Below are 26,313 nucleotides of genomic sequence, written 5' to 3'. Positions count from 1 at the left end.
CATTATATGCTTGTGTTAATTTTTACTTTTCATGCTCTTTACATCTTGTTCATCTTGAATCTTGTATGTTTTAGTAGTTTTTATTCCTAAATCTTACTTGGGTGTAGTCATCAGAAAAGATGCAACTACATTTTGCCGCTAGAAACAGGGAGGTATAAAGATTTATTCTACCTCCCTAGTAACAGCTCTATATTGATTTCATAATCTCCATGAGAGAAGTAGTTTTTCATACTACTGGGTACTCCAGGAGGGTTGGAACGTTTTCCAAGGAAAACAACAAACAATGAGGCCAGGAAGGACGACCCTTCCAACCTCGGCGATGCCAATGCGACTATCGCAGCCATCCTGAAAGCACGGGATGCTCGGTATGAGAAAATGAAAAGATTAGAAAAATGGAACAGGAGGCTAGAACGGAGAAACCGCAGAATGAAACGTAAAGCAAAGAAGAAGGTGCCACTCTCTATCGTTGAGGAGATCCCCGAGGAGGAAAACCCTTTTGAAAACTTGCAAGATGATGAACGAATCAATATCCCTGACACCTCAAACGAGGAAACAGCGGATCGCTTTCCCAAGGGAAGCAGGGGCGTTCTCAACCAGGAGGATAACCCGTCCGAGGGATCATCAGACGTTGATCCCAAGCACAGGCGAGACAAGAATAGAATTGTCGAAGTCAAAACCAACTATGAGGCTGAGAATATCGCAGCCGCTAATCCCAAGCGAGGGGAGACCTCGAAGTCAACTCGTTCTAAGATTGTATCATATACTGAACAATCGGACGAGCACTCATGGCGATCAAGGTATCACAACCATGAACTTTCTTTCCCACCCGAGAGGTCTCAGGGAAGAAATAAGAAGGCCGAAACGATGATCATTTGCAAGCCCGACTCAGTAGGCTCGAGGCCATGTACAAAGAAGCCACATGAAAGCTAGAAAGCAAGAAGCTGGCTTTCTAGCAGCAGCTTCCGATATCTTTCTTAAGGAACTCAGGAGAGTTGAAGATCAAAGTGAAAATGGAGTTTTTGATACTTCGGAACTCAAACGATCTCATCCATGAAAGAGTCGGAAAGAGGAATGCTAATCAGTAGACTTCATGGAAGAAAATATCTTCATGTGAAAGTTGAAAGAGCTAGTTGTTCTTCATCCTTAAAGGAACTCAAAAGAACCTACAAATTTTTTCTTAGAAACCTAACCCTAAGTCAAGAATAAAGGTTAATGAGTACATAACCATTCATCAAACTCAAAAGTTTGTCCTAGATCCAAGTTAAAAGATGATGAGAAATATTTCTTAAAATGGGAAGATATGCTCAAATCGTCATAATTTGGTCTCTTCCCTATAAGAGGTATGACATAATGAAGGAGGTATGTTTCTCGAAAAAAGGGGAACTGATAAAACACCTTTCCTTCATCATTAATGCCTTGTGCAAGTAGGGAATGTTTTGAGATTTTCACATGTCTCCAAAATTTACTGCAAAGTCTTCCTGTAGTAAATTGTCCAGTCTGAACTATGACTTAGTAATTGCACGTGACTTGCAAATCTAGGGTCCCACTTTTCTGAAAGAAGAGACAAATTAAGTATTATTTCATATACTACAGGGAAGGTAATGGTGACGCGACGATCTGCTCGCACGAGCCAAGGAGGGAATGGTGGAGCCCAGCCAGAGGGACTAGATGACATGGAGCCAGGCGAGACCATGCTAAACAATGAGATCCCAGGAGAGGAACAGCCCGATGACCAGTATCGGGAAGGACTAACTGACAACTCTAGCTCCGAAGGCGAGGGAAACCCCTTCGAGAGGAATGATGATGTCCATCCAACCCAACCAGGAGGGTTGAAACGTTTGCCAAGGCAAACAACAAACAATGAGGCCAGGAAGGACGACCCTTCCAACCTCGGCGATGCCAATGCGACTATCGCAGCCATCCTGAAAGCACATGATGCTCGGGACGAGAGAATGAAAATATTAGAAAAACGGAACAAGAGGCTAGAACGGAGAAACCTCAGACTGAAACGTAAAGCAAAGAAGAAGGTGCCACTCGCTATCGTTGAGGAGATCCCCGAGGAGGAAAACCCTTTTGAAAACTTGCAAGATGATGAACGAATCAATATCCCTGACACCTCGAACGAGGAAACAGCGGATCACTTTCCTAAGGGAAGCAGGGGCGTTATCAACCATGAGGATAACCCGTCCGAGGGATCATCAGACGTTGATCCAAAGCACATGAGAGACAAGAATAGAATCGTCGAAGTCAAAACCAACTGTGAGGCCCAGAATCTCGCAGCCGCTAATCCCAAGTGAGGGGATACCTCAAAGTCAACTCGTTCCAAGATTGTATCATATACTGAACAATCGGACAAGCACTCAGGGAGATCAATCGCAACCATGAACTTTCTTTCCCACCCGAGAGGGCTCAGGGAAGAAATAAGAAGGCCGAAACGAGGAGAAACGATGATCAGTTGCAAGCCCGACTCAGTAGGCTCGAGGCCATGTACAAAGAAGCCACATGAAAGCTAGAAAACAAGAAGCTGGCTTAGGTCATGCAAGAAGAAGGACAATCCCCCTTGTCTGAAAACCTATTGAGATTTCCATTTCCAAGGAAATGCTCCATACCGACGTTCACAACTCCGTTCACCGGAACTGGAGATGCGATCGAGCACCTAAGGACTTACCGCATGACGCTAACCCAACGGGATCATTACGACGTAGTGTTGTGTAAGTTTTTTCTGGCTAGTCTGAGAGACGAAGCCCTGCTGTGGTTCAACAACTTTCCTAAAGGCTCGGTTAAGTCATTTGCTCACTTATCTGAGCTGTTTCTAGAAACATATATTCACAATAGCAGAGTCCGACCCGAAGTTGACGCGCTATTCCAAATATCCCGAGGGCCAAACGAGTCACTCCGATCCCTGATAACACGATGGAGAAAACTATGTGCCGAGATTGGAAAAGTCCCCGAAGCTTACGCAATCTTGGGATTCAAAAACAGTCTTAAGAAGACAGATCCTATATTCGTACGCATGTACGAAACCATGCCAAAGAATTTGGGAAAGTTCAAGACGGTACTGACGATAAGTTGGTGAAAGAAACTAGTAGAGGGGCAAATGTGGTAGAACCACAGAACCCTTAGGTGCCAACTCAAGGAGCGGGGCGATCCAACAACGGATCAACTCAGTTCGATAAGCATCGGACTTGTAGCGCCCCCTAAACTGGCAGCTGACTAATCCTTGAGATTAACTTTTAAAATGAGACAATAAGGATCTAAAACCATCTAATTAAACACTAAGAAAGAAGTTCTAAACAAAGAGTAACCCGAATCTTAACCCACTCTGGAATAAATACAAGAACTCCTCTCTAATGATACATATTCAATAGTGAGTTGATTTACAAATAGAATATAATCACGGAATAAACATAATGGAAGCTAGCATTACATCTCTAATTCGATAGAAAGCTTTAAGCTACGAAAACACATATCTTCACGCGCACCTTTCCTTCTGATTACTGAAACTGAAGTGGGAACGAGTGAGCACATCACCCCAAAGGGGTGCCCAATGGAAACATATAACTTTCAAGTAATCACTAACATGCTTCACAGTTATAAAAGATAATGAAATTGAAACAGAACAATAGAAAGAAGCAGATATCATCTTTTACATACAACACGAAGCAGAAGATTGCTTCAACTCTTTTCCCCAGATATTGCGTCCATCGTGGCAATATTCATGAAAGATCCACCACCGGATGAATCTACGAGAATTGACTTAAACAACCTAAATATACGTTATCCTAACCTCGTCTCACTCAATGGAGAAGAAGATTCCAGGAATAACTCTAGTCTCAAATGATATCATGAAATCCAGGTACCGTAAGATATTATTGTGGAATGCGTACACCTCATAAATCTCAATGCCACCATCTAAGTCTAGAATATCATAAGATTTTAATTACCACGATCTGACCCCGCACAACAGGTTCACAAAAGGCCCAATTATTATTCGTAGACCGAAGTCTCCAAATAATGACCATCTCCAGTCATGAACCTAGAATTTCTTCCTAAGTCAAGGTAATAGTAACCCAGTCATACTACTAAGACTGAACAATCAAGTATGATATGCATATGAGTGAATTTCCCAAATAAAATAATATATATACTATCGAAACGGATGAGTTACCGCCCTTCTAAGGTAATATTTCATACGGATTAGTAACCGTCCTTCTATCTTATTAAGCAATAAGTAAGCAATATTGCAAACGGATGAGTTACCGCCCTTCTAGAACTTAGGAAGAAGCTATGGGGAATCACAAACACTCCTCACAGGGAACCACATAATACATATCACACAACATACCCATTCAATTACAAACATCATGTTCACCGAAAATAAGAACTCATCATGCTCGCAGATAAGATAAACTCAATGATTACAAGAAGGTTACAGAGTTCCCACCTGATTTGATGACAAGCCACTCCTACCTTGAACTCCTCAATCTACTGGTTCATCCGATCATTGTTAATAAAGATTAATTGTTAATCACATAAGCACTCTAAAGATTAGCCAAAAGGCTCATAACATAATCTCATACAATTCTCTAGTTATAGGCTAAGTGAACTATCTAATGGTTCTAAGCCCATTTATGTTTCTACACCTTTTCATTATCTATCTTAGCACAAATAAAGACTTACTAATTCAATTAGAATGGTTCTATAGTCCAATAGATGTCTTATGAATATCTACAACTTTTGTAGAAGGAACCAAAGGTTAATTCAGACCATAAGGTTCAAAATGTCAAATAGGAAAACTAGCCCTAAGCCCAAGTCCATTAATCTAAGGCCTGGTCCAACCGGGTTAATTGACGGCCAATAACGGTCAATGGGTCAACTAACTGTCAATGTCTAATGTCAAGGTCAAGTCTTGGTCAAAAAGTCAAGGTCGACTGAGTCAAGTCTGGTTAATGAGTCAACTCAGGGTTAGGCTGATTCACCTCAGTCAGATATCCTAAATCAGCTAAAGACAGAGTCAGACAGACAATCTGACTAGGATGATTGATAGGTCTAAAAAACAAGGCCAAAGCCTTAGCACAAGCCAGAGCCATTGTTCAGGCCAAGAATTCTAATGCACAAAAACACACACACACCACACAGATAACCACATATAAGCTATACTTAGTTCTATAATCTACATCTAACTTTTATCTTTATTTCAAACAAGCTTTCAACAACAACAACATCATTAGCTTCAGTTTCAACATCATCAACTCCAAAACTTCATTCCTACTCTTCCCATCTATACACACATATGTCAAATCCAATACAAAGTCTTGTAACCCTTAAACCACTACCACCTGCAGTTTAAATTCAAAACAGCTACAAACTTCTTCATCAGCACCAACAACTACATTCGCAACTCATCTCAACACAACTAAGCAAAACAGCAACACCATAACCAATTCCAGACTGACTCAGACCCTTATATACACATATGGACACTTCCTGAATTTCGGTAACTTCTACTGTATTATCCTCATCCACTGTATCAACTCATCACTACCCGCAATACCAATACCAGCACCATTTCTGTACCATAAACCCTAACAGTTCATTTATAATCTTCAATTGTAACTCAACAGTTACCATCAAGCTACTATTCTATGGCAACATTCTCATTATAAATTCCTACAATCCACAACTGCAATTCATAGGTCTTCAATTTAAAACTTCAGCAACACCTGCAATACCAACACCATGCTCAGGTCACTTCTGCCATTCCTTTTTAGGCACAACAGCAACAACCACAGCTAAACTGCAAATTCATAAACCTAACATTCTTTCTTCTTTTCCATACATCCCATAAGCTACATCACCTCGTGATACCACCAGCCACTATTATCACCATACTCATCTCATTCCCCTGTAATGCATATACATCTCAGCTCTCCAAATTCAAATTCATAAACATGCCACCAGCAACTGCAGTTTCATTCACTAACATTATCTCAATACAACCCATTTCTAGTTCAACTTGTACATCTACAAAATCAGCAATTACCAATCAAACTTCTCAGTGATTCTTTCTTATAATAACCTAGCATTCAACCAAAAAACTCTACCAACATCACTATCAATAACTCCCTGTAAAGCAACTCCAAGGACCCAATCTGTTTCTTGTTCATTTCGCATTTCATTTGGAGCACCAATTTTATCACAAATGCATCATCCATTTATTCCTTCTTCAATTCTCGAATTTAAAACACCTAATTTCAGAAGAATCCAATTATAACTTCTCTCTTTAGTTTGCAGCTCAACTCAGTCAAATCTTCTCAAATGTTAGCTTATCTGCTTGAACTTCTAAAACCCATCAAACAACTAGGAAACTACATATGTATAGATCATCTCCATCACCAGCAAAATACACAGACCACACCAATTGATTTCCAAATAGAAATAGAATTCAATCACCACTTCTCAGTTCATCATTCTCATCTGAAATACCCAATTCAGAAACCCTAATCCTCATCCTCAATTTGCTCAAACCCTAACCCGTGAAACTGATTTCCTAGAGAAACTAAAATTAAACCTTATACAACCCTATTTATTCTAATTAACAACAAACCCAAGAATTGAAACCCCAAAACAAACTCAAGTTCACAAACGAAATCAATCAAAACAGAAACTCTAAATTCAATCTTCGAATTACCTTTCTCTGTGAATTCCGAGTACAATAACCGATTCAACATCGACATCCTCAAGTATACCTTGATCTCCACTCAATCCTCACGATCTCATAATTTAATTTCATCTCTCAAAATTTCTTTTCGACACGTGTTGTGATGAGGCAAACGAGATTTACTAAGGCACCCAAGAAACGGATAAGGACGGTCCGAGTCGGTCTAAAGCAAAAAGACTATTTTACCCTTTATACTAATCCGACGATATTTTCTTCGTCTGGTATCCGAATGACGCGTTTGAGTAATCCATTTCGGATAACTTTCAATGATTCTAGTTTGGTATCTAAACTAATGTTAAATTAATCCTATTAACCAACGATCGTATTAAACCAATCGAGTTATTAGCGGTTAAATCGTCTCTTGATCATCACTAGACCAGTCAAATATCGTTGACGAGCTTGAGGGTCCTTACAGGACTGGGGGATGGAAAGGGCGAGAACAGGCCCAACAAAAGAAGGGAAAGTTCGTAGATCCAGTCTACACGAAGCTGAACACTCCCCTATCCGAGATCCTCAAACAGATTGACGGAAAGCATAAAATCACTTATCCATGGAACAGAGGTCAGCAGCCAGAGCGGGCTAAAAACAGAACTGACTTCTGCGAGTTCCATCAATTCCATAGCCACACGACATACTCGTGTAGGGACATGAAGAAGATGGTGCAAGATATGATCGACGAAGGAAAGCTTCAAGAGTACATCGCGCAACCAGTGGTCCCACTCGTAGCAGGGTACCCGTACATCGGGTGGAAATCCCTCGTGAGTCGCAATATCTAGGGTGCAATACAATATCGCACTCGACAATCGTAATCCCCACACCTGAAGGAAATATTACAAGACGAATTCACAAACGCAACTTCGCGGGTGATGAAGTCCATAGTGTCGCTAGAGAGCCCCGATAGAGGAGTGGATGAAATTACATATCAGTTTCTCAACCTCAGAGGCACCAAACGGAGGGCGAAACCACAACGACCCCCTGGTGGTCACGATGGCTATCGCACTTCCTGAATGCGAATGCAAGGAGGAAACACCAAAGACATCGCCTTGGGCGATGCCATAAATCCTGATCGGCGGAGGAAGTTCCGTCGAGATCTTGTTTTACGAAACATTCAAGCAGATGGGTTTCAGAGACGATCTCCTGATACCTTCCACCTACAACATATTTGGCTTCAACGGCTCCACAACTCGCCCTAAAGGCGAGGTGACATTAGAAATCCGGGTGGGAACAATCCACACCCTAACAACTTTCTGTGCGGTAGATGTATTATCACCTTACACATCAATTATCGGGCGATCCTGGGTCCATGAGATCAAAGGAGTGGCCTCGACCTACCATCAAAGGCTAAGGTTCCCTACGCCTAACGGAGTAGCGGAAATCAACTAAACCAAAAGGTGCAAAGGATTGGCCCAAACAATTAGGTGTTCAAATGTCAAGCCCAAGAGGAGAAGTATGCTCAAGCCCACAGTGGGTGTATAAATCCAACGGCTCGACTCGTCTAGACCCAGCGAGCCGACTCAGTCAAACTCGGTGGGCGTAAACATCCGGCAGTATACAAGTTCGGGGTGCAAAAATCCAGAGACCACGTAGCTAAGTTATTCCGCAATGCGCTGAATCAGGACTCTGGAATTAAGTTACGCCGCAATCCACTAAATCAGGACTATGAAATTAGGTGGCGTCGCAATACACTGAAACATTACCAACTGGCCGGCCGGATGGAGCCGCCGAGATGGGTAGCCGGAAAAACGCCGCTGGTGAACTGCTGCTGCCACCATCGCCGAGGAAGACGCCGTCTCCGGCAATTTGTTGCTATTACCGTTACCGGAGAAGATGCAGTCGCCGGTCACCAGCTGCCGATGACGATGATGACGTCATGCTAACGTAATGACGGAAAATGCTGACGACGTGTGTTAACGGTAACGAAATATTCTTGGCATATTCTAACGTCGTTAACTGTAAACGGAATATTCCTGGCATATTTTAACGGTGTTAGTAACGGTAACAGAATATTCCAACAGTTTCAGCATCTGTTGACATCAGTGCCCAGTTTGCTGATGACGTGGTCGACGCTGGTTGGACGGAGCCGCTGACGAGGCAACGCTGAGTTGCTGGCACCTCCTTGACTTGACTTGGACCCTTTCACATGGGCTTCCAAGTATGATGCTTGTGAGGCCTAGCTATTTTTTTCGAACGATTTTTTGGGGACCATGGTTTTTTTGGGGGACCATTGTTTTATAATGCCATCTACCCTATACTTATAAGGGATGTCCTAAAGTGTAGACATTACTAATTTTTCCCCTAACCCTGATTGAGATTATAACTAAACTAATAACTACCAAAATATAAAAAAACCTAATCTAATCTATTAACAAAAACCAAAATCAGACTACCCTACCGCCGCACAATGAAAAAAAAGTCTTCTTCTTCTTTTTTTTTTTCTTCTTCTTCTTCTTCTTCCTTTCAACATCGTCTTTATCGATTAATCGTCGATTCATAAAATTTTCATCGTCGATTAATCAATCGACTATAAGAATGGTTCTTCGAAAGAAAACCAAAAGACTCCTAGGAACAGGTCCCCCATTAGGAAATCTAGCAAATCAGCCAAGTGATTTTGAGATTCATAAAGAAGTGGAAGAGCCAAGTGAATCCATAATCCAGTATAATAGACGCAGTAAGAAGCCTGATTCTTCCATGGGACCGATTCGCAGGTATTTCCCGAGAAACCCATTTCTTTTAATTTGATTTTCATCGATTCAATTGATTAGAAATCATCAAAAATAGGGTTCAAATTGAAGTTACAGTGTTTAGTTCGGTTAGAGCGTCTTTTATTGTTTCCCTAGTTTCTTAACCGAACTCCATGAAACGAAGAACAGTTCGGTTTTATAGGATTGAAAACTAGGTTACCGAACTCGTGAGTTCGGTTGTTTCGCTTAAAAATTGTTGAACTGTCATGTAACCGAACTATAGCCATATTACCAAAAATAGGAAAAAAAATCCATGTAACCGAATTGTTTGATTTTTCCCAAAATTTCTAGTACCCACACTACCGAACTCTAGCACCTTTGTTCGGTTGTTTCACATAAATGTTTAAAACTGCCATGTAACTGAACTGTACCCTTATTACAAAAAAAAATAAATTGGCCGTGTAACCGAACTGTTTTTTTTTTCCCTATATGTTTAGTACCCATATAACCGAACTTGTTCCAATATGTTCGGTTTGTTCGCAAAAAACATTGACAAACCGAACTCTTGGCTATTTACATATATATGTGGAGTTCGGTTTTCTCGAAAAAATAATTGAGTAACCAAACTCTACTCTGGAACACGATTTTTTTTTCTTGAGTTGGTTTTTTTTTTGGTGAATTATTCCTTATTTCTTTTGTTTTTTTGTTTAGTGGCAAAGGTAAGAAATCTAACCAACCATTACCGGAAGATTTGAGAACTCCCACGCCTAGATGCCCAAAACACTTAGGTGCCGATAAGCGTGGAACCAAAAATGCTAAGTATGGAGGTGGGTCATTACCGGGTGTTGTCATCCAAGATGGTGTCAATAGAGATAATGTTGACAACGTAATCCAACAAGTTAATGAAGAGATCGTGGAAGAGATGAGCAGTCAAGAACATAATCAAGGTGGAGAAGATGAACTAGTTCAAGGAGGAGGAAATGAGGGTGGCGATGATGAGGGTGAAAAAGATGAGGAAGGCGGAGACAAGGATGGAGATAAGGGTGATGATGAATCAGAGGAGGGCTCGGATGAAGAGGAAGAAGAAGAGGAAAAAGCAGACATAGTGGTAAAGAGACCTAGAAAGACGCCTAAAAAGCCTTGTGCTAGATATTCGTACATTCCTCATAAGGATTTGTGTTTGCCGCCAAAGAATCCAACATATGGTACTCCAAGAGATGGCGGAGAGGTATTGATGGGATACAAAAACTTATGGGCTGCCAAGATCTTTGCAACAAAGGTATGGTTCAATCTTAACCATCAAGATTTAGATTTCTCGGTCATTTTATTATATTTTGACATATATTATTCTTTTCTATATATATTAGTATATAAGATATGATGTTGTTTTTTTAGGATCATAAAAATACTGTTCGTGTTTTGAAACGTCAAAAGAACAAGGTATGGAATATAGAAAATGAGTGTGATGAGGTTCGCCTGGCGGTATTTGATTGTGTACTATGGAACGGGATACAACATGCGCACCAAAAATTTGATGCTGTCACTGTTACTGCATTTGCAGAGAGGGCTTATCCAGAAACGGATACCTTTCATCTACCTTTTGGTGAGATGGAAATAACTCCGGATGATTTTTTTAGAATCACAGCCCTACCAATTATAGGAACAAGTGTTCGAGATGGCTACGATCCCTCGATGAGTTATGAAGTTCTTGAAAAACTAGTCGAAAGGTGTCTAGGATGGAGCGATAAAAAGGCACAATGTGAGTTTAGGAGAGCTAACAAAGAGCCTAAGGAAGGTGATGACTATAATGAGTTTGAGGAAGACCGCACGTACAAGAAGAAATCGAAAAAGATCAAGCTCCTGCGGCCATTGCATGCCCTTCAAGATCATCCGGACGAGGGTGGTTATGACGACCTACCACCTTATCCATAGCTAGAAACCATTTCGTCGTTAATTTGCTCTTGCTAAATACTAGCTTGAACAGACATTTTATTTTCTTTGAGCACGTTGTGTTCTTCCTCGTCGTCTTTCCTTTATACTAATAACCCTTCCTCTTGTGACTAACATCGGGATCTCCACTTCTCTCACAAACCATTTCAAAACGAGTGTTGCTTTCTTTTCCATTCAAAACCAAGACGCAATTGACTCTCTTGGCATGTTCTCTATCCCAATTCTTCGCATCAATAGGTAAGTCAAATACCAACTCATTCACATAGTGAGTAGATGTATCTTCGAACAACATACCAATCGGAGAAGGTTGATCATGCATTGGTATAGGTTGTGATTCCATCTACAAGAAATGTAACAACATCAATGCAATCACAAATAAGTTCGGTCACATAATAATTTTATCGGGGAAACCGAACTCATTGTTCGGTTGGTTAAGCAAGTTGCAAAGCAACCGAACAAATAAAAGGAACCGAGTTCGGTAACATGTGAATTTTATCGCAACAACCGAACTAATAAAAGTAACAAAGTTCGGTTACTTTTTATTTTATGTAGATAACCGAACTAGACACTAGAACTTCAGATTTTTTTTGTTTGTTAAGTTCAATTGGTTATGCTGTTAGGTTCAAGTTTGCGAAACAACCAAACTTATTAAACATAGTTCGGTTAGATAGTTGGTACATGCCGTTTGCGAACTAACCGAACTGTATACACTTGGTTAACCTTTATTTTTACGTAAAGTTCGGTTAGTTTCGGACCAACCGAACATAACACTGCATCTCAGAACTTCCATTAATGTGGGTTCGATAACCTGCATGTTTGGATAAAGTAACCGAACTACATCTTCAAATGTGTTCGGTAACTTATTCATCTCACAAGGCAACCGAACTACACCTTCAGAAAAGTTCGGTTACATGTTCTTCATATAATGTAACCGAACTGTGCAAAATCCAGTTCAAAAATTTACATTTTTGGGGAAGTTTTTACCAATTCAACATACATTATCTAAGTTTGGAGCATACCTGTTCACCCAAATACTCTTCCTCCGGTTGTGGTTGATAAAATCCATCATTTTCATCTTGAGTTTCATTTTTGGGAAGAATACAATCACCATCTAAGAAATAAGCCAAATCCGGATCATTTTGAGGATTAACAAATATTCTAGGAGAGGATGGAGATGAAGAATCAGATGAGTTTTCATCACTTGAATACTCAAAGGGGGTAAATTGGAAAAAAACTTTTATTTTCCATGTTTTTCTCCTTCATCTTCTCTAACTCTACTCTCACAATAATTCTACTTAACTAATAATAAACCCATCTTTTAATTTAATCTCACTAATTGTTGTTAACTAAATCATTGCACTAATCATAACCTAAATTAATTAAGAGGGTAGATTAGGTATTAAATAAATAACTAGATATGGGGTGACCTAGAATTACTTCTAATGTCTTTACCCAAATAAAACTATGGTCCCACCAAAAAAACCGTGGTCCCCAAAAAATCGTTCTTTTTTTCTTAGTTCGTTGTACATGGGCTTGCACATAGAGTGCTTTTAGGGCCCAATTTGTATATATTTGCCTAATATGAGGAACATATTAGACCTAGGTTAGCCCATTTCTGGTGCAGATTATTAGGGGTACAAACTCTTATATGTTTACACCGATTTCTTAAGAAAATTAATATACTCGTTAAATTAATAATAGAATTATATTTGATCTTGCACAGGACACAGGTTAAAGTTTAACTTATTTCAGTCACAAGTTAAAAGGTTTTGTAGATGGTGACTTTCGTTTTTTTTCGACATATACAACCGTATATAGGATTCTGCTGAAGCTCTAATTTGATTTAGATATTCGCTACTATGTTTTAATTTTTTTTGTCTGTCATCGGTATAAGTATTTAAGAAATTGGACATGAATTTCTCTTTTCTAAGCTTGTTATTAACTAGATTTTATTAATATTTCGTTTTAGTACGTTGAAATTGACCCTGCATCTGCAATTTACCTCTTTCATCCTTTCATCCATTAAACTGCTCCTGAACCTAGAAAGTAATCCCCTCTCTAGATGTGTAGTTTGTATGTGTGATATCGTTTTTTCTGATTTATTTCGTTTTTCTTTGCGGTGTTAAATAGGTTGGGTCAAGAAACATCTCTTCTCAAGCACAAGAGCGGAGAGCCTTACTGCTAGAGATCTTGAAACTGCACTTTGCAAAGAAGTTAGAGAACTTAAGGAAGTGGCTTGCAAAGAAGTTAGAGAACATAAAGAAGTGGTCCTGTGGGTTTAAGATACTTCTTGTTGTATCATTATATATATATATCTTTGTAGCTTAGCTAGTCGATGATTTTTCAAATTTCGTAGGAGATGGAGTTTGTTTTACAGATTTGTACGATGTGTTTGTATGACATGATACTCATGCATTTATTTGTCTTCTTACTTTTTTATAGTGATCATCTGGACACCTCCAAAATTTAATCTCAGAGATTGGACGGGGATTCTGGGGTTACCTTTGGCGCTCACGATTGTTGCCAGTGCACAAATAGTAACACGAGGTATTTATACGAGGTTTTATGTTTTTTTTTTTTTTTTTTGCTGTCTCCTCTTGGTTTGTCTAGCTATAATCACTACTTATCTGGAAGCTATGGAGATCACAAGGTAAATTGTACGTTAATACAAAACCTTCAGGATGAACTGAAGGAGGCTAGGTGAGGTCGCGATGGAAAGAGCAAATTAACTTGTAAATTAACCCTAGATCTTCAGATCGACTGCCATCCAAAAAAGTCCTCATAGACTTACAAAATCCAGTTATTCAAAATTTTCTTTGAGATTCCTGAATTAAGATCTTTCTAGAAGTTGCTGCCTTTCTTTTTCTTTTAGGTTTCATCTAAAAACGAGTCTGAATTCTAAAAAAAAAACAGGGACTGTCCGCTTTGGGTAGGTCATCAGTTGTACCTGCTTAATGGATTTCCAATTCGTGTAGAAATCCAAAGCAGCAAGGCTCGCTATGTTATTAAGTTGTGGATTTTATGGCTTGACACCCACGTACCAACAATCCAAGTTTATGAGCATAAATGTTCATGCATGTCACCCAAGTATAGTTTCCTCAGAAATCATGTTTGGCTGTGAGGATGAACCTGATATGACATCTTATTTTCCTAAAAACATAAAATTGACATAAAATAAAATATTGAAAATGATCCTCACACCAAGCACAACCATTACCAGAATTTGCAATTTAGCAAGTGAAAAATCCTAACAAAAGGCATTAATATTATCTGGATTAACTTCTTGCAACAAAACAGAAAAAAGATAACATTAAAATATGCATATTACTAATGAACTCCTGTCACCCTAGTGTGAGTCACATTAGCTAAACTAAACGATTTTGAAAATACTAAATAAAAAGAGTTTTACTGTTCTAGGAGAAAAATAAAAACAACCCAAACTGCTCCTAAAAGTCTTCTTACTGTCTAGCTAATATACTCCATCATCTAGCAATCCATCAAGCAGGGTATCGTCACCTATTTTTAGATAGGTTTCCGTATCTGATTCAGAGAGTAAGCCAGATATTTTCTCTCGCACGTCATCCATCTCGGAAATAAGCTCAACCTCTGCCTTTGTCCTCACATTCTTGAGTACCCTTATCCTTGATTTTATTGCGCGTAAACGCTTACCGTGCTCCAGCAGTTCAGTTTTAACATTCTGCATCCCGCACATTCCTTTTTTCACATATTCAAATCTTTCCCGCAGCCATCCGATGCTAAATTCAAGTTTCTCCGCCATTATTATCATATCCTCCCATCTCTCAATCATTTCAGCTGATAAATCTACATAATGGCACTTGTTCATATCTGTGATGCAACTCATCAAGTCTTTAACCACCAAAACTAGGGCCTGATATGAGGTAATCGGCATAACATTGGTCGAAGGAATATGACCATATTCCATCCATATCTGCTTATATAACGGCGCTTGCTTTTCCAGAATATGGAAGCCTCCAATATCTTCAAATTCCTGCTTGTCATCGCGAAAAGTAACTTTGCTTTTATCTTGTCCTTTGCCAAAAGGTTGTACGGCGCCTGGATAATCACCAAATTGCATAACCTTTTCTGCGTTTCTCTCGTTGTCGTATTCGGTAACAAAATCGTCTATTATTCTACATGAAACCTCAACTCTAATAATGCATGTACCATGCACAATGTATCCTTCATCAGGGTCGTGGAGGTCACTTAGAGGCATGAAAGTCGACGAACCCCAACCGTAATTACCGACTTTGTCGAATTTGTGTTTCAATCCTACGTAGTAAAAATATATATATATATATATATATATATATATTATACGTGTAATGTTGCAGCGTATGTACAAATAAATAATTTAGATTAAGAACGGTGTTAAGTTAGTTTATAGAAAATATACCTTCTGTCGCGCTTTCATTAGGATCGTATAGATTAAGAACGGAAGCGCTGAACTCTGCAGTCGGATAATTGTTCCAGTCCACAGGGGTTAAGTATATTGACAAGTACTCAAATACATCTCCATACCCCTTTGGATAGATCTGTACTTGCCTATAAAACATTGAAAATTCAGGGTTATGGGTTTTAAACAAGAATAAATTTTAAAGAAAAAAAACAACCAAAAATAAATAAATAATAATCAATGCAATTAGGAGTAGACATGACATACCATTCGAAACCACCAAGAGAGAAAACATCAGAGCATAGTCCTTCTTCAGAGTTCACCTTCGCGAAGTCGTTGATGATCCAATCGAATTTAGTAGAAGCATAACGATTATGTATCAAGGATGCCATTCTTAGTAATACAATTAATCGAGGTAACAAACGACGACGATGATACTAACAATCAAAACACTAACAAGTATGAAACTCTGACCCTGGACTTCCAAAACTTTTAAAACTCAAACCCTAATCAATAATGAAACTCTTACCCTAGACTTTCAAAACTTTTAAAACTCAAACCCTAATCAATAATCTTTGCTATTTTAAACTCCCAAGTCTTTTCCCTTTTTAAACTGAAACTTCTAGAATTCTAGATTAAGATGATTGAACGAGTGCTCCGCAAGTTTCTGGCATTCAAGACTTAGTATTCCAACGACAGACCTAGGTGTGGAAAAGTAAGAAAAAAAAAAAGAAGAAATATGTAACTAAAAAATCTATCGAGATCATTTTCGTTTTACCGATTCCTGCAGGCGTTGAGATCTTTTTTTCCTTCCTCGACCACTGGGTTGGGGACGTTAGGAAACCGCTTAGGGCCCAAAATCAGCAGAATTGGTGAGCTGGTTGAACCATAACCTGTTTTTTTTTTCTTTGACTTTGAAAAAGATTTAGTAAGGCAAAAGCCCCCATTTTAAAATTACAGACTAACGAGAGTCAATAATGACTTTCCAGTGTGTGATTAGTTAACGAAAGAAGATGAACTTAAAATGGTTTTTGTTTCCCCACAATCATACAACAGATGTTTAACTTCTGTCATTGTCTCTCTTTCTGATTTGGGCCTTTTGTAAGCCATTACTCGTCTGTTTCTCTCATCTCATATAACCCAAACTATGGCAAAGATAATCAATGGCTAGATTTTGCGCCCTCTATTTCGGCTTCTCCTGAATTTCCAAGCCTGCAACTGCATTGTCAGAGTTCCTGCTTGCACCCATCTGACATTATATCCTCCAAGGAAGTAGTTCCAGATAGTACGGGAGTATGAACAATGTAGAAATAGATGAGCCACTGTTTCTGGAAGTTGATTGCATAAAGACTTAAAGATTTTGTATCTGGCACCCTCTTCTTATGAGATTATCATTGTGTGTATCTGCAAGTTGTTCAATCAACCATTTGTAGCATAATCAATGGCTATTATTTTCTTGCACACACCGAGGAGGGTTGGTCCTTGGTATCTCTAGAAGTTATGCTAGAGGTGCATCAAAGTTCGGTTAGGAAGCAAAGCTACCATAATTGTTGAGACGATCTTTGCTGTCAATCTTTTTTGTTGAGACGATCTTTGCCGTCAATTTTCTTATTTTGTTGTTGTTGTTGAGACGACTCTCACCGTCTGGTGATATGTACAGAGCATGAGCATAACACTCTCACCGTCTTGTGCTCATGCTCTGTACACTTTTATGACTCTTCAACCTCAACATGGAGCTCAAATCCTACTACACATACTCTAAGTTACAGAGATATAATGATGACAATGTGATCCTTAATCTCAAGAATAGCGTATACTAATTTTATGTTCTATTTTATTACAATATAAAATATTGCACATCATCTATCGAAAAATTACTTTCACTCATGTATCTAGCGTATAGTACTATCCTGCTGTATGATACACAAATAATAAATTTATACAAACCATAATCGTGTCTCAACTCATGTCTGCAACTTTCCATATAAACTGGCGTATACAACTTTGGTCCTGTGAACAAGTATCATACTCAACACAGCTGCAACAATGCAGAGTCCAGATAGAATCATGGAACTAAGGAAGAAGCAGATAGAGCCTTCACATTTCAGTGGTTCATTGGCAGTCAAAATAACATCAGTTATCCTCCCGAACACGCCTCTGGAAATGTGTGACAGCTTCCAATTCAATTCCGCTTGTTTCTTAGCTTCACTGTCGTATATGGAACTAGCTATAAGACCAGAAAAAACTAGCGATCCTGCTGGATTTGCAAGCATGAGAAAATTGTACAATGCCCCAAATTTCTTCAACCCAAAAAGCTCTGATGCAGCAGCTGGCACGATTGCCCAATGAGCACCATACCCAAGTCCAATCAGCAAAGTACCAATGTGCATAGCCCCAGGCCAACCCATTGCAAAGAAGAAGTGCCCAATTGCCATCAATACTTGCGCCACAGCCATGCTCACTGGCCTTGGATAAGCATAATCCCTGGAAATATATCCAGATAGATCAAGCAATATGAGGAAAGAAAACAAAACCAGACTTAAGATATGGACATACATATGTGATTAAAAGGAAATAGGCTATACTTGACAACAATCTCGGAGAAGTAGCCTCCACTAATGCGACCGAGGAAATTCCAAATGCTGATCATGGATACAAATATATGTGGGTTATCATATCCTAAAGATTGGCTCATTTGACCAAGATTATCAATCACTGTTAAGCCAGAGCCCGACCCCAAAAGAAAACAAGTGAAGATGAGCCAAAAATCTGCCTTTATCAGTGCCTGTGTCAATGTGAAATCCTCGCCTCGACGTGGACCCTTTCGCCTCTTGATTCTCACAGCTCCTGCCGCAGCCGTTGTGTTGTCATAATAGCACCAGCCAAACCTGCAAACGCCTTAAGTATGCCCACTACTGGACCTCGACTTCTCGGGAAATTCTGCACGCACGAAACTAATGACGCAGTGTTGAAGTAGGTTTCCCCATTTGTCCCAACGAGTATAAGAATACACATCTGAATAAGAAAGAAATTGGATAAGATTGTAACCTTGGCAAGCAAAATGAGACTGACATAAGATATGTTAATCTTACAGCTCCAGCATGGGTCGAATTACACCGGAAACAAAGACATAAGGAGTCATAGACTTAATCAAGTACTACCTCTGCGCCTAAAATGAAAAAGTGATAGTAACAATTTTGCAGAAATTGAGAGAGTATGTAACAAGAACATAAACAAAATCATAAAGGAAATTCTATGTGTAACAATAAGCCAAACCCATCCATACCCAACAAGATTCTGAGCACCAATAAATAAAGCCCCCCAAATTGCAAAACTTCACAAAAAAATCCAGATAAAAATCCTATATTATCACCAAGATCTTTAGCTACACCCAGTCTCGCAATCTGTTTCTGATTATAATTTAATGAACTTTTAATTACAGGAGATATACTTCCGAACAAATAACCAGTTCCTGCAACTGATTGAATCCACATTGCTGCAACAAATACTAACCATCTGTTGTTGAATAAAACCTCAAGTTTCCCTTGAAATTGAATCATTTTCTCCAATTTCTCAAAAACACAAAAACTAGCTTGCAAGTGCAGAAAAAATATATGAAAAACTTAATTTTTGATCCAAGTCTCTAATAATTCTCTTGATTTATCATTCTTTAAAATGAAACAAAATAAATAAATGTGTTTTGTATGATCTGAAAGAGAGCAAGAACAATCAGACTGTACGTATGGTGTTATGTCGACCTTGTTCAGGTGCACTGGGCATATACGCGTTATCTTCATGTCATTATCTGTCTCTACATAAAATATCTTAAGCCAAATGGAAACGTAATGAAGACTACTAGCAAAACATATCAAGGTTATTTTAAGTATGAAAATATCAGAATAAAAGGATGTGGACAAGGTTGCCTATGACCCCTCCTCTCCCTCACCTATATCATTTCTTGAATAATGAGCGACTCCCGTTGAAGTTGGGAGGAACCAATAGTTTATGAGACGTCTATTCTGGGACCAAGTCCGTGTCAAATTCATCGTAGGCTGAAACCGGACAGGTGGGAGTAGTTACCATTAAACCACAACAACTTCATTTGGTTTTACTCTGGCAATTGAGTGTACCACAGAAGAAGTTGACAGCAAATCAAAAAAAGAAATCCTAATTTAGGATCTGAGAGTGAGGGAGGTTTAACCTATTTTCTTTGAATTACGAATCTGTTACAATTGAGATGGAAATTTTTCAATTAGATGAGATCATTGAGATGAGATGGCACAAAAATAGATCCTATTATATGGAGTTTTAAGTTCAAGGACTGATCTATTTACAGATTTATTCTCACACTATCTCATATTTTGGACGTCAGTTTTGACTACTCCGAGTTCAACAACAGGTATAGGAACACGAGGCCCAGAAAACATAAAGATAACAAATTGAACATGAGGTTCAAAAAAAAGAACATGAGGATAACAAATTCCTTAATATTCTACTTCACGTCTGGCCATCTGCATTATGGAAATAATTATCATACCGTGATTTTACCATCCCAATGATCAGGAGCGTGTTTCAAGAAAACCATTGGATCAATGGAGAAAATGGTGTCAAAGTAGAATCATTGTTTACATTATGCGACAAATTGAACATGAGGTCGGGATAGCTTGATCCGGGAAATTCAAAGACTTCACCCAGTTGGAAAGTAACTTGTCCTAATATAACCAGATGGGCTTTCACCTCTTTGAATCCCTTGGTTGTTCAGAATGAAGCTAAGTTTATAACAGATTGAATGAGGCTCAAAAGACCATGAGAATAACAAATTTTGTACAATTCAACTCCGCGTCTGAACATTTGCATTAGGAATATTCTCCGAGATTTGTCCCGACCAAGACAAAATGTTGGGACACATTTTTAGCTTTTACCATCAACAATGGAGGTGTTTCAAGAGAACCGTTGGATTACCACCCAGAACAAATTTTGGGAGAATCATAGTTTTCATTGATTGCAATGTTGCATTATGCAACGAATTGGACATGAGGCCCAAAAAGAGGATGATGATAACAACAAATTCTGGAAATTCAAAAAAACTTCACCCAATTGGAGAGTAACTTCTCCTACTTCTAATAAATAGGTTGGTATTCAACTCTTTTAATGAAGCTGACGGTGTTTTCACGGTGAAATCTTTGTATTCCAAGCTGAATGAAGGTGCAGGTATTGTTAATTTTCCATATACTTTTATTTGGAAACCAAATAACAAAAAAAAGTGTCAATGTGACTTCCATAATAAATTGTGGTTAACAGATCTTTAGGCCTTCGTTATTGTGTTAACAAAATTTAGTTTATGTTAATTTTTCCAGTCGGCCGCCCCAACGTGGCAGCGGTCATCTAATTAGTTTTGTAACTAATTAATATCCTGGACAACCTTATCATTTAAACTCTTAGGCATATTTCTGTCCATGCTTTACATTTCAAGCTTATTATAGGGGCGGCATGATTTATTAGAGGGGCGGCAATGTGATAGTAATGTCCTTTAGTTGGTTAGGGGATGTCCTAAAAGGGATGTAAATTGACTAGATTACCATTTTCACCTTAAATCAACCAAAATCAAATCAATTTTTTTTAAACCTAATGAATCAGAAAAAATCAAATCAGTTTTTTTTTCATCATCTTCTTCATCTTCTCTTCTCCTCCATCAACCGTAACCTCCATTAAAACTGAAAATTTCATCATCTTCGATTAATCGACGATTCGAAAAATGTTTGGAAAAACCCAGTTAGGGTTTAGTTTATCGTGTTGGATTTAAGTTAATTTTGTATCAAAAATTAGGGTTTTGTATGAAAATTGAAATTGAAATTTCTGGTTGCATGTGAGTTACGGTTGGTAATAACTCAAATACGAACCGTAACTGTAGATTGGGTTGATGTTACAGTTGGTTTTAACTCAAATACCAACCGTAAGTTCTTAGTTTTGAAAAATATGTTCAGTTACGGTTTGTATTTGCACCATATTTATCAACCGTAATTGAGTTACGGTTTGTTACACAAACAACAATACCAACCGTAAATAATCCTGTGTCTTAAGAATTTATCAAATAATGATTTACGGTTCAAAAGTTAAGTTGACACACCAACCATAGGGTAGTTACGGTTGGTCTCGATTCATTAGTTACCAACCGTAATTTAGTTACGGTTGTTGTCCAAATTTAATTACCAACCGTAACTGGTTTTACAATTGGATCTTCCCCAAATTTAACCAGTTACGGTTGGTATTCGATAACTTACGAACCGTAACTAAGAGTTACGGTTGGTCACGAGCAAAATTGCAACCGTAAATTCTTCTGAAAATTTAAAAGTTTTGATTTTGTTACGTACTTTAGATAATTTTGAGCGAGAAAAAGCTAAAGGGAACTAATTTAGAAGTATACCGGGTCACTGGAATCACTCATTTTGGTTGAGCGAATCAAAATTTAGGGTTTCACAAATATTACAAAAGGTTTTGTTTTTCTTCTACTCTAAACTTTTTTCTTTTTAACTCTAAAAATCTGATTTTGTTTTGATTTTGAGTTAATATAAGTGAAATTAATTTGTCATTTCCAATTTTTTTGATAAGGGACACCTTGAATGATCATGTAATGATCCTTTTTGTCCTATTAAAATGTCGCCACTATAATAAAACATGCCGCCCCTGTAATAAGATTGTTACATTTATGTCAATGCATCATATGTCTGTGTATGGTAAATCAATAATTCATTTATGTGTCTTGAAATGATTTTATGAGTTTATTCATAGTATTCTGAATGCTTTCGTGTTATGAATAATTTGATAACAACAAGTAGGACATGGCAATTGGCCATGGAAATTATTAGAGCTTGGCAATTGGCCATGGAAATTAGAAGAGCTTGGCAATTGGCCATACAAATCACTACGGTTTGGCAATTGGCCATAAAAAGTAGCTGAATTTGGCAATAGGCCATGAATGAAATTGTAGAGTTAGTTCTTGTTGTTTTAAATTATTAATTGCCCAAAGTCTGGTAAGTATCAAATCCTGACTTCCTCCTTTTTGGAGTTGATGAGATACCACTGAGCTATGCTTTTGGACCCGTGTACTGACTAGTTTGGAACCCCTTTGTTGTGTAAATATTAGTGCTTTAAAAACTGTCTTATGTGTATATATTACTATCACATGGACTCTCAACGCCGGGTTATTAAGTAATGGCTCTCCCTCATATATGTTTAACTATATTTTAACTACTGCGGACCTATTTCATTTCACTGTATATATTGCAATGTATGTCAGACCTTCTTACTGGTATCTTTAACCGTTTTTAGAACCGAGAAAGAGTAGTGTAGGTGCCGTAAATGGCTTGTCTTATGGCTAAAGTCGTTATTAAATTGGTTAGGTTGGATTCAATCAATTGTACAATTTCATCCACTAAATTATCAGATCTTCTCATGTAAATTATTCTCTTGAGTTTACACATGTTTCTCAACTCTTAATGTATTTGGCTAAACCTTTTTTGTCAAGACAAAAACAATTTGTCAACTCTTAATGTATTTGGAGGTCCAAAATTACACAATTTCAAACGAGTTAGTCAATTCTTGAACGATTCAGTCCAAAACACTTTTTTGTCAAGACAAAAACACCCATCAATTAGATGTAATATTCCTTTTTCATAATTTGGTTTCTTCTTCTTCATATTTTGTACGCCGAAACTAGAAACATCACTCCCGGAAAACAACTTCTAAAACCTAATCGCTCCTCAATGAAAATTCAATCCCCAACCATAGATCTGATAATTGAACAAACAATTATTTAGGTCGATTCAATTTAAAAAGTCTAAAATCGTGATCATAAATACATATTTTTGGAGAATTCGAAACGGAGGGGATAGTCAACGAGATTCAGTCTAATTTGAAGATTTCATCATTGAAAACCATTTAAAGATAAGTTAGTCTGTTTTAATAGTTTAATTTGATTGCAACTGTTAATTTACTGATTTCGAAATCGATTTTAGAAATAGTATTATGGTTACATAATCCTAAGTACTCCAATTTTCATTGCTAATTTCTTATTCGATTCGGGATCAGAGTTTAGATCTATAAGCATCTCATCTTGGTAATTAGTTTGAGATAAAAATTTCGCAATTTCACTAGATTTGTTAGAGATCATCCCTGTAAACTAAACATGACTTTCAATTTATTCTGCTTCAATACTGTGAATCATTTGCTTTAGCGGTAATAAGTGTTTTTGTTGTTTTCATTTCTTATATGTTAGTAGCTATTCGCAAATGTATGTGTATTTCCATTTGTTTCCCTGTGCTAGAAACTATCAATGCAATCTTTAGTTTAACCATTGTTAGTTGTTACTACAAAAAATACCCGACAAATGATGATTGAATTGTTCCATCTTTTTGTCCTCCATTGTAATTTTGGTAATTTCTAGTTTATTAATCCTTTCTGCGGTATACATGGTTTTTTCTGTTGACTAGGCAATATACTTTTAGTTTGGAGTACGCCTTTTGTGCATTTGCTGATACATCATTTCTCTTGCAGCTTCCGGGGGTTGACACAAATGATGACTCGTTAAAAGATTTGATTGCGTCTTTACCAGGTCATGCAGAAGTAAGTTGGAAAAATTTGGTTCAACTTCCTTATTATTAATACATTAACAATATTCATTATTTTATCTTTATATGATTGCAAAGTACATGTGAATGTCATTATGAAGATTTCTAGCATGGCTTGACCTATCAAATTATGTTGAACTAGAAATAGGTTGACGAGTCAATTGATCAGGTCGAAAATTTTATGAAGTTTTGTCCCACAAAAATTAGATGGAACAACTTGAGGTGGAGCTCTCTAATATGTTGCAAGCATCTTTAGATTTTTGTCAAACTGTTCTTTGCATATATAATGCATATTCCTGCAGGCATGTTATCTTATTAACTGTCGTTTCTATCATTGTTTGTCCGGTATTACGATGTTTATAAAGATGTCGTGAGGAAGTGCGAACAGGTTGTTTTACCACTATCCATGAGCCCCGTTCTTGCGTTTCTCAGTTCACTCATGTGACATCTGCAACTCTAAAACTAAACAAGTAAAAATGGTATACACAAAATTTTCATTAACTAATTCTTAGTTGATATGGAGGCTACTGTGCAGACATGTATTAGATTACTAAGATGTATTTCTAGCTAGTTTTATCATGTTTTAACTAGCCAATCTGCAATTCTTAGTTGGTTATGTGAAAGCCATCTTAGTTTTATCATTTTGTCAGTGGTATTGAATTTAAAGACATGGGTTGATTCCTTTAGAAATATTGTTACCATCTAATATTGGTACCCATCTTTATCAGCCGTCAATTCTTCTACAAAGTTTTAGATTTCTTTTGGAATGTTCCTACATTTTTAGGTACTTTAAATTTTGAAATGAATGTCATAGTTGATGCTAAGGTTTTTAATGTGCACGTAGTTATACGCATGTTGATCCTCAATGTGTATATATGTTAATTTTTAATGTGTACATATTTGTACACCTGTTAATCGTTAATGTGCACATAGTTGTACATCAGGTAATCGTTAATGTGCATATAATTATACACCTGTTAGTTATTATTGAGTGCAAATGTTGCTTTCTGGACTAGATATTTTATTGATAAGATCTGTTGGATGATGACATCTAACTTATCTTTTTGTAGGATTATTAGCAATACTTGCTTAGTATCATACTTGGCCTCTTAGTATCATGATCTTTGCCCATTCTATTGGGATGGTCAGAAACCTAATATTGGTGGATTTATGTAAGGATAATAATAAACTCAACTCCAGGTGTTGCTAGGTTGTTCATTCCATCTTAATATTTATATTTTTTTGTAGTTTTTGCATGTACCAATTCGTATTCAGCTTTTTTATAGATTTGGTCAACTGGATTAGTCTACTTTTCCTGTATCTGAAATATGTAAATTAAGTAAATGCCTTATTGTTGTTGGTAATCGCATAAAGCTCTATCCAAGAGTAAGGTAGTAAATGCCTTACTCTTGAATAAAGCAATCTACGCAGGTTTTGTTTCCTGGGTGTGATTGCAATTCGCGCAACCTTCTTGATGCAGACATTTCTGGATTTGATTTGGGATGAGAATCGGGGGAGGAGAATGAAAAGGGAAAGAGCCCTAGATTTGATTTTGTGAAGATCTCTTCTACTAGTGAAAAGAGAGGAAATTAAAATTATACTTGGATTTTGGTAATTGTCGGATATCTGTAACCGACAGAAGAGATTTATTTTTATATTTATCTGTTTGGGTTTTGGGTTGTGAGACAACTCGGGCAAGGGTAAGTTTGAGTTTGATATTGGATTCGGGTTAAAAATTTTGGTTCCGGGTCAGTTATAGAGAACTCAAATTTGGAAACTCTGGAATTAGGTAATTATCGCAGAAATTGCTTTTCTTTTCCCTTCCCCTTTCCGTTTCTTGCCTATATAAGCAGATGGAGGCCAAAAAAAAAAACATTCATCCTGCATCCTATTCCTGTTTCTGTAACTTAATAAAAAATA

The 26,313-nt window shown here is 37.7% G+C and overlaps 1 protein-coding gene and 1 pseudogene across 1 annotated transcript; both read right to left on the bottom strand.

The window, feature by feature from the left end:
• Nucleotides 1–14,821: 14,821 nt before the first annotated feature.
• On the bottom strand, nucleotides 14,822–16,158 carry LOC113311350 (MATH domain and coiled-coil domain-containing protein At3g58210-like). Its single transcript, XM_026560189.1, has 3 exons — nucleotides 16,034–16,158; nucleotides 15,767–15,915; nucleotides 14,822–15,642 (listed from the first exon to the last, which is right to left on the bottom strand). The coding sequence occupies exons 1-3, from the start codon at nucleotides 16,156–16,158 to the stop codon at nucleotides 14,822–14,824; spliced, it is 1,095 nt and encodes a 364-aa protein (XP_026415974.1).
• A 1,404-nt stretch (nucleotides 16,159–17,562) lies between these two features.
• LOC113307904 lies at nucleotides 17,563–19,531 on the bottom strand (annotated as a pseudogene).
• Between the last annotated feature and the right edge of the window lie 6,782 nt (nucleotides 19,532–26,313).

This window comes from Papaver somniferum, chromosome 9, assembly GCF_003573695.1.
Source record: "Papaver somniferum cultivar HN1 chromosome 9, ASM357369v1, whole genome shotgun sequence".
Lineage (NCBI taxonomy): Eukaryota > Viridiplantae > Streptophyta > Magnoliopsida > Ranunculales > Papaveraceae > Papaver > Papaver somniferum.
The sequence above is the reverse complement of the archived record's forward strand: the minus strand, read 5'-3'. Positions and strand labels throughout refer to the sequence as shown.

Bases quoted from the DNA above. Each gene is read 5' to 3' on its own strand.
- LOC113311350 (XM_026560189.1), bottom strand. From the start codon at position 16,158: ATGGCATCCTTGATACATAATCGTTATGCTTCTACTAAATTCGATTGG. The intron at 15,916-16,033 runs GTATGTCATGTC...AATGTTTTATAG, and splicing joins TCTCTTGGTGGTTTCGAATG to GCAAGTACAGATCTATCCAA. The intron at 15,643-15,766 runs GTATATTTTCTA...TTTACTACGTAG, and splicing joins TAATGAAAGCGCGACAGAAG to GATTGAAACACAAATTCGAC.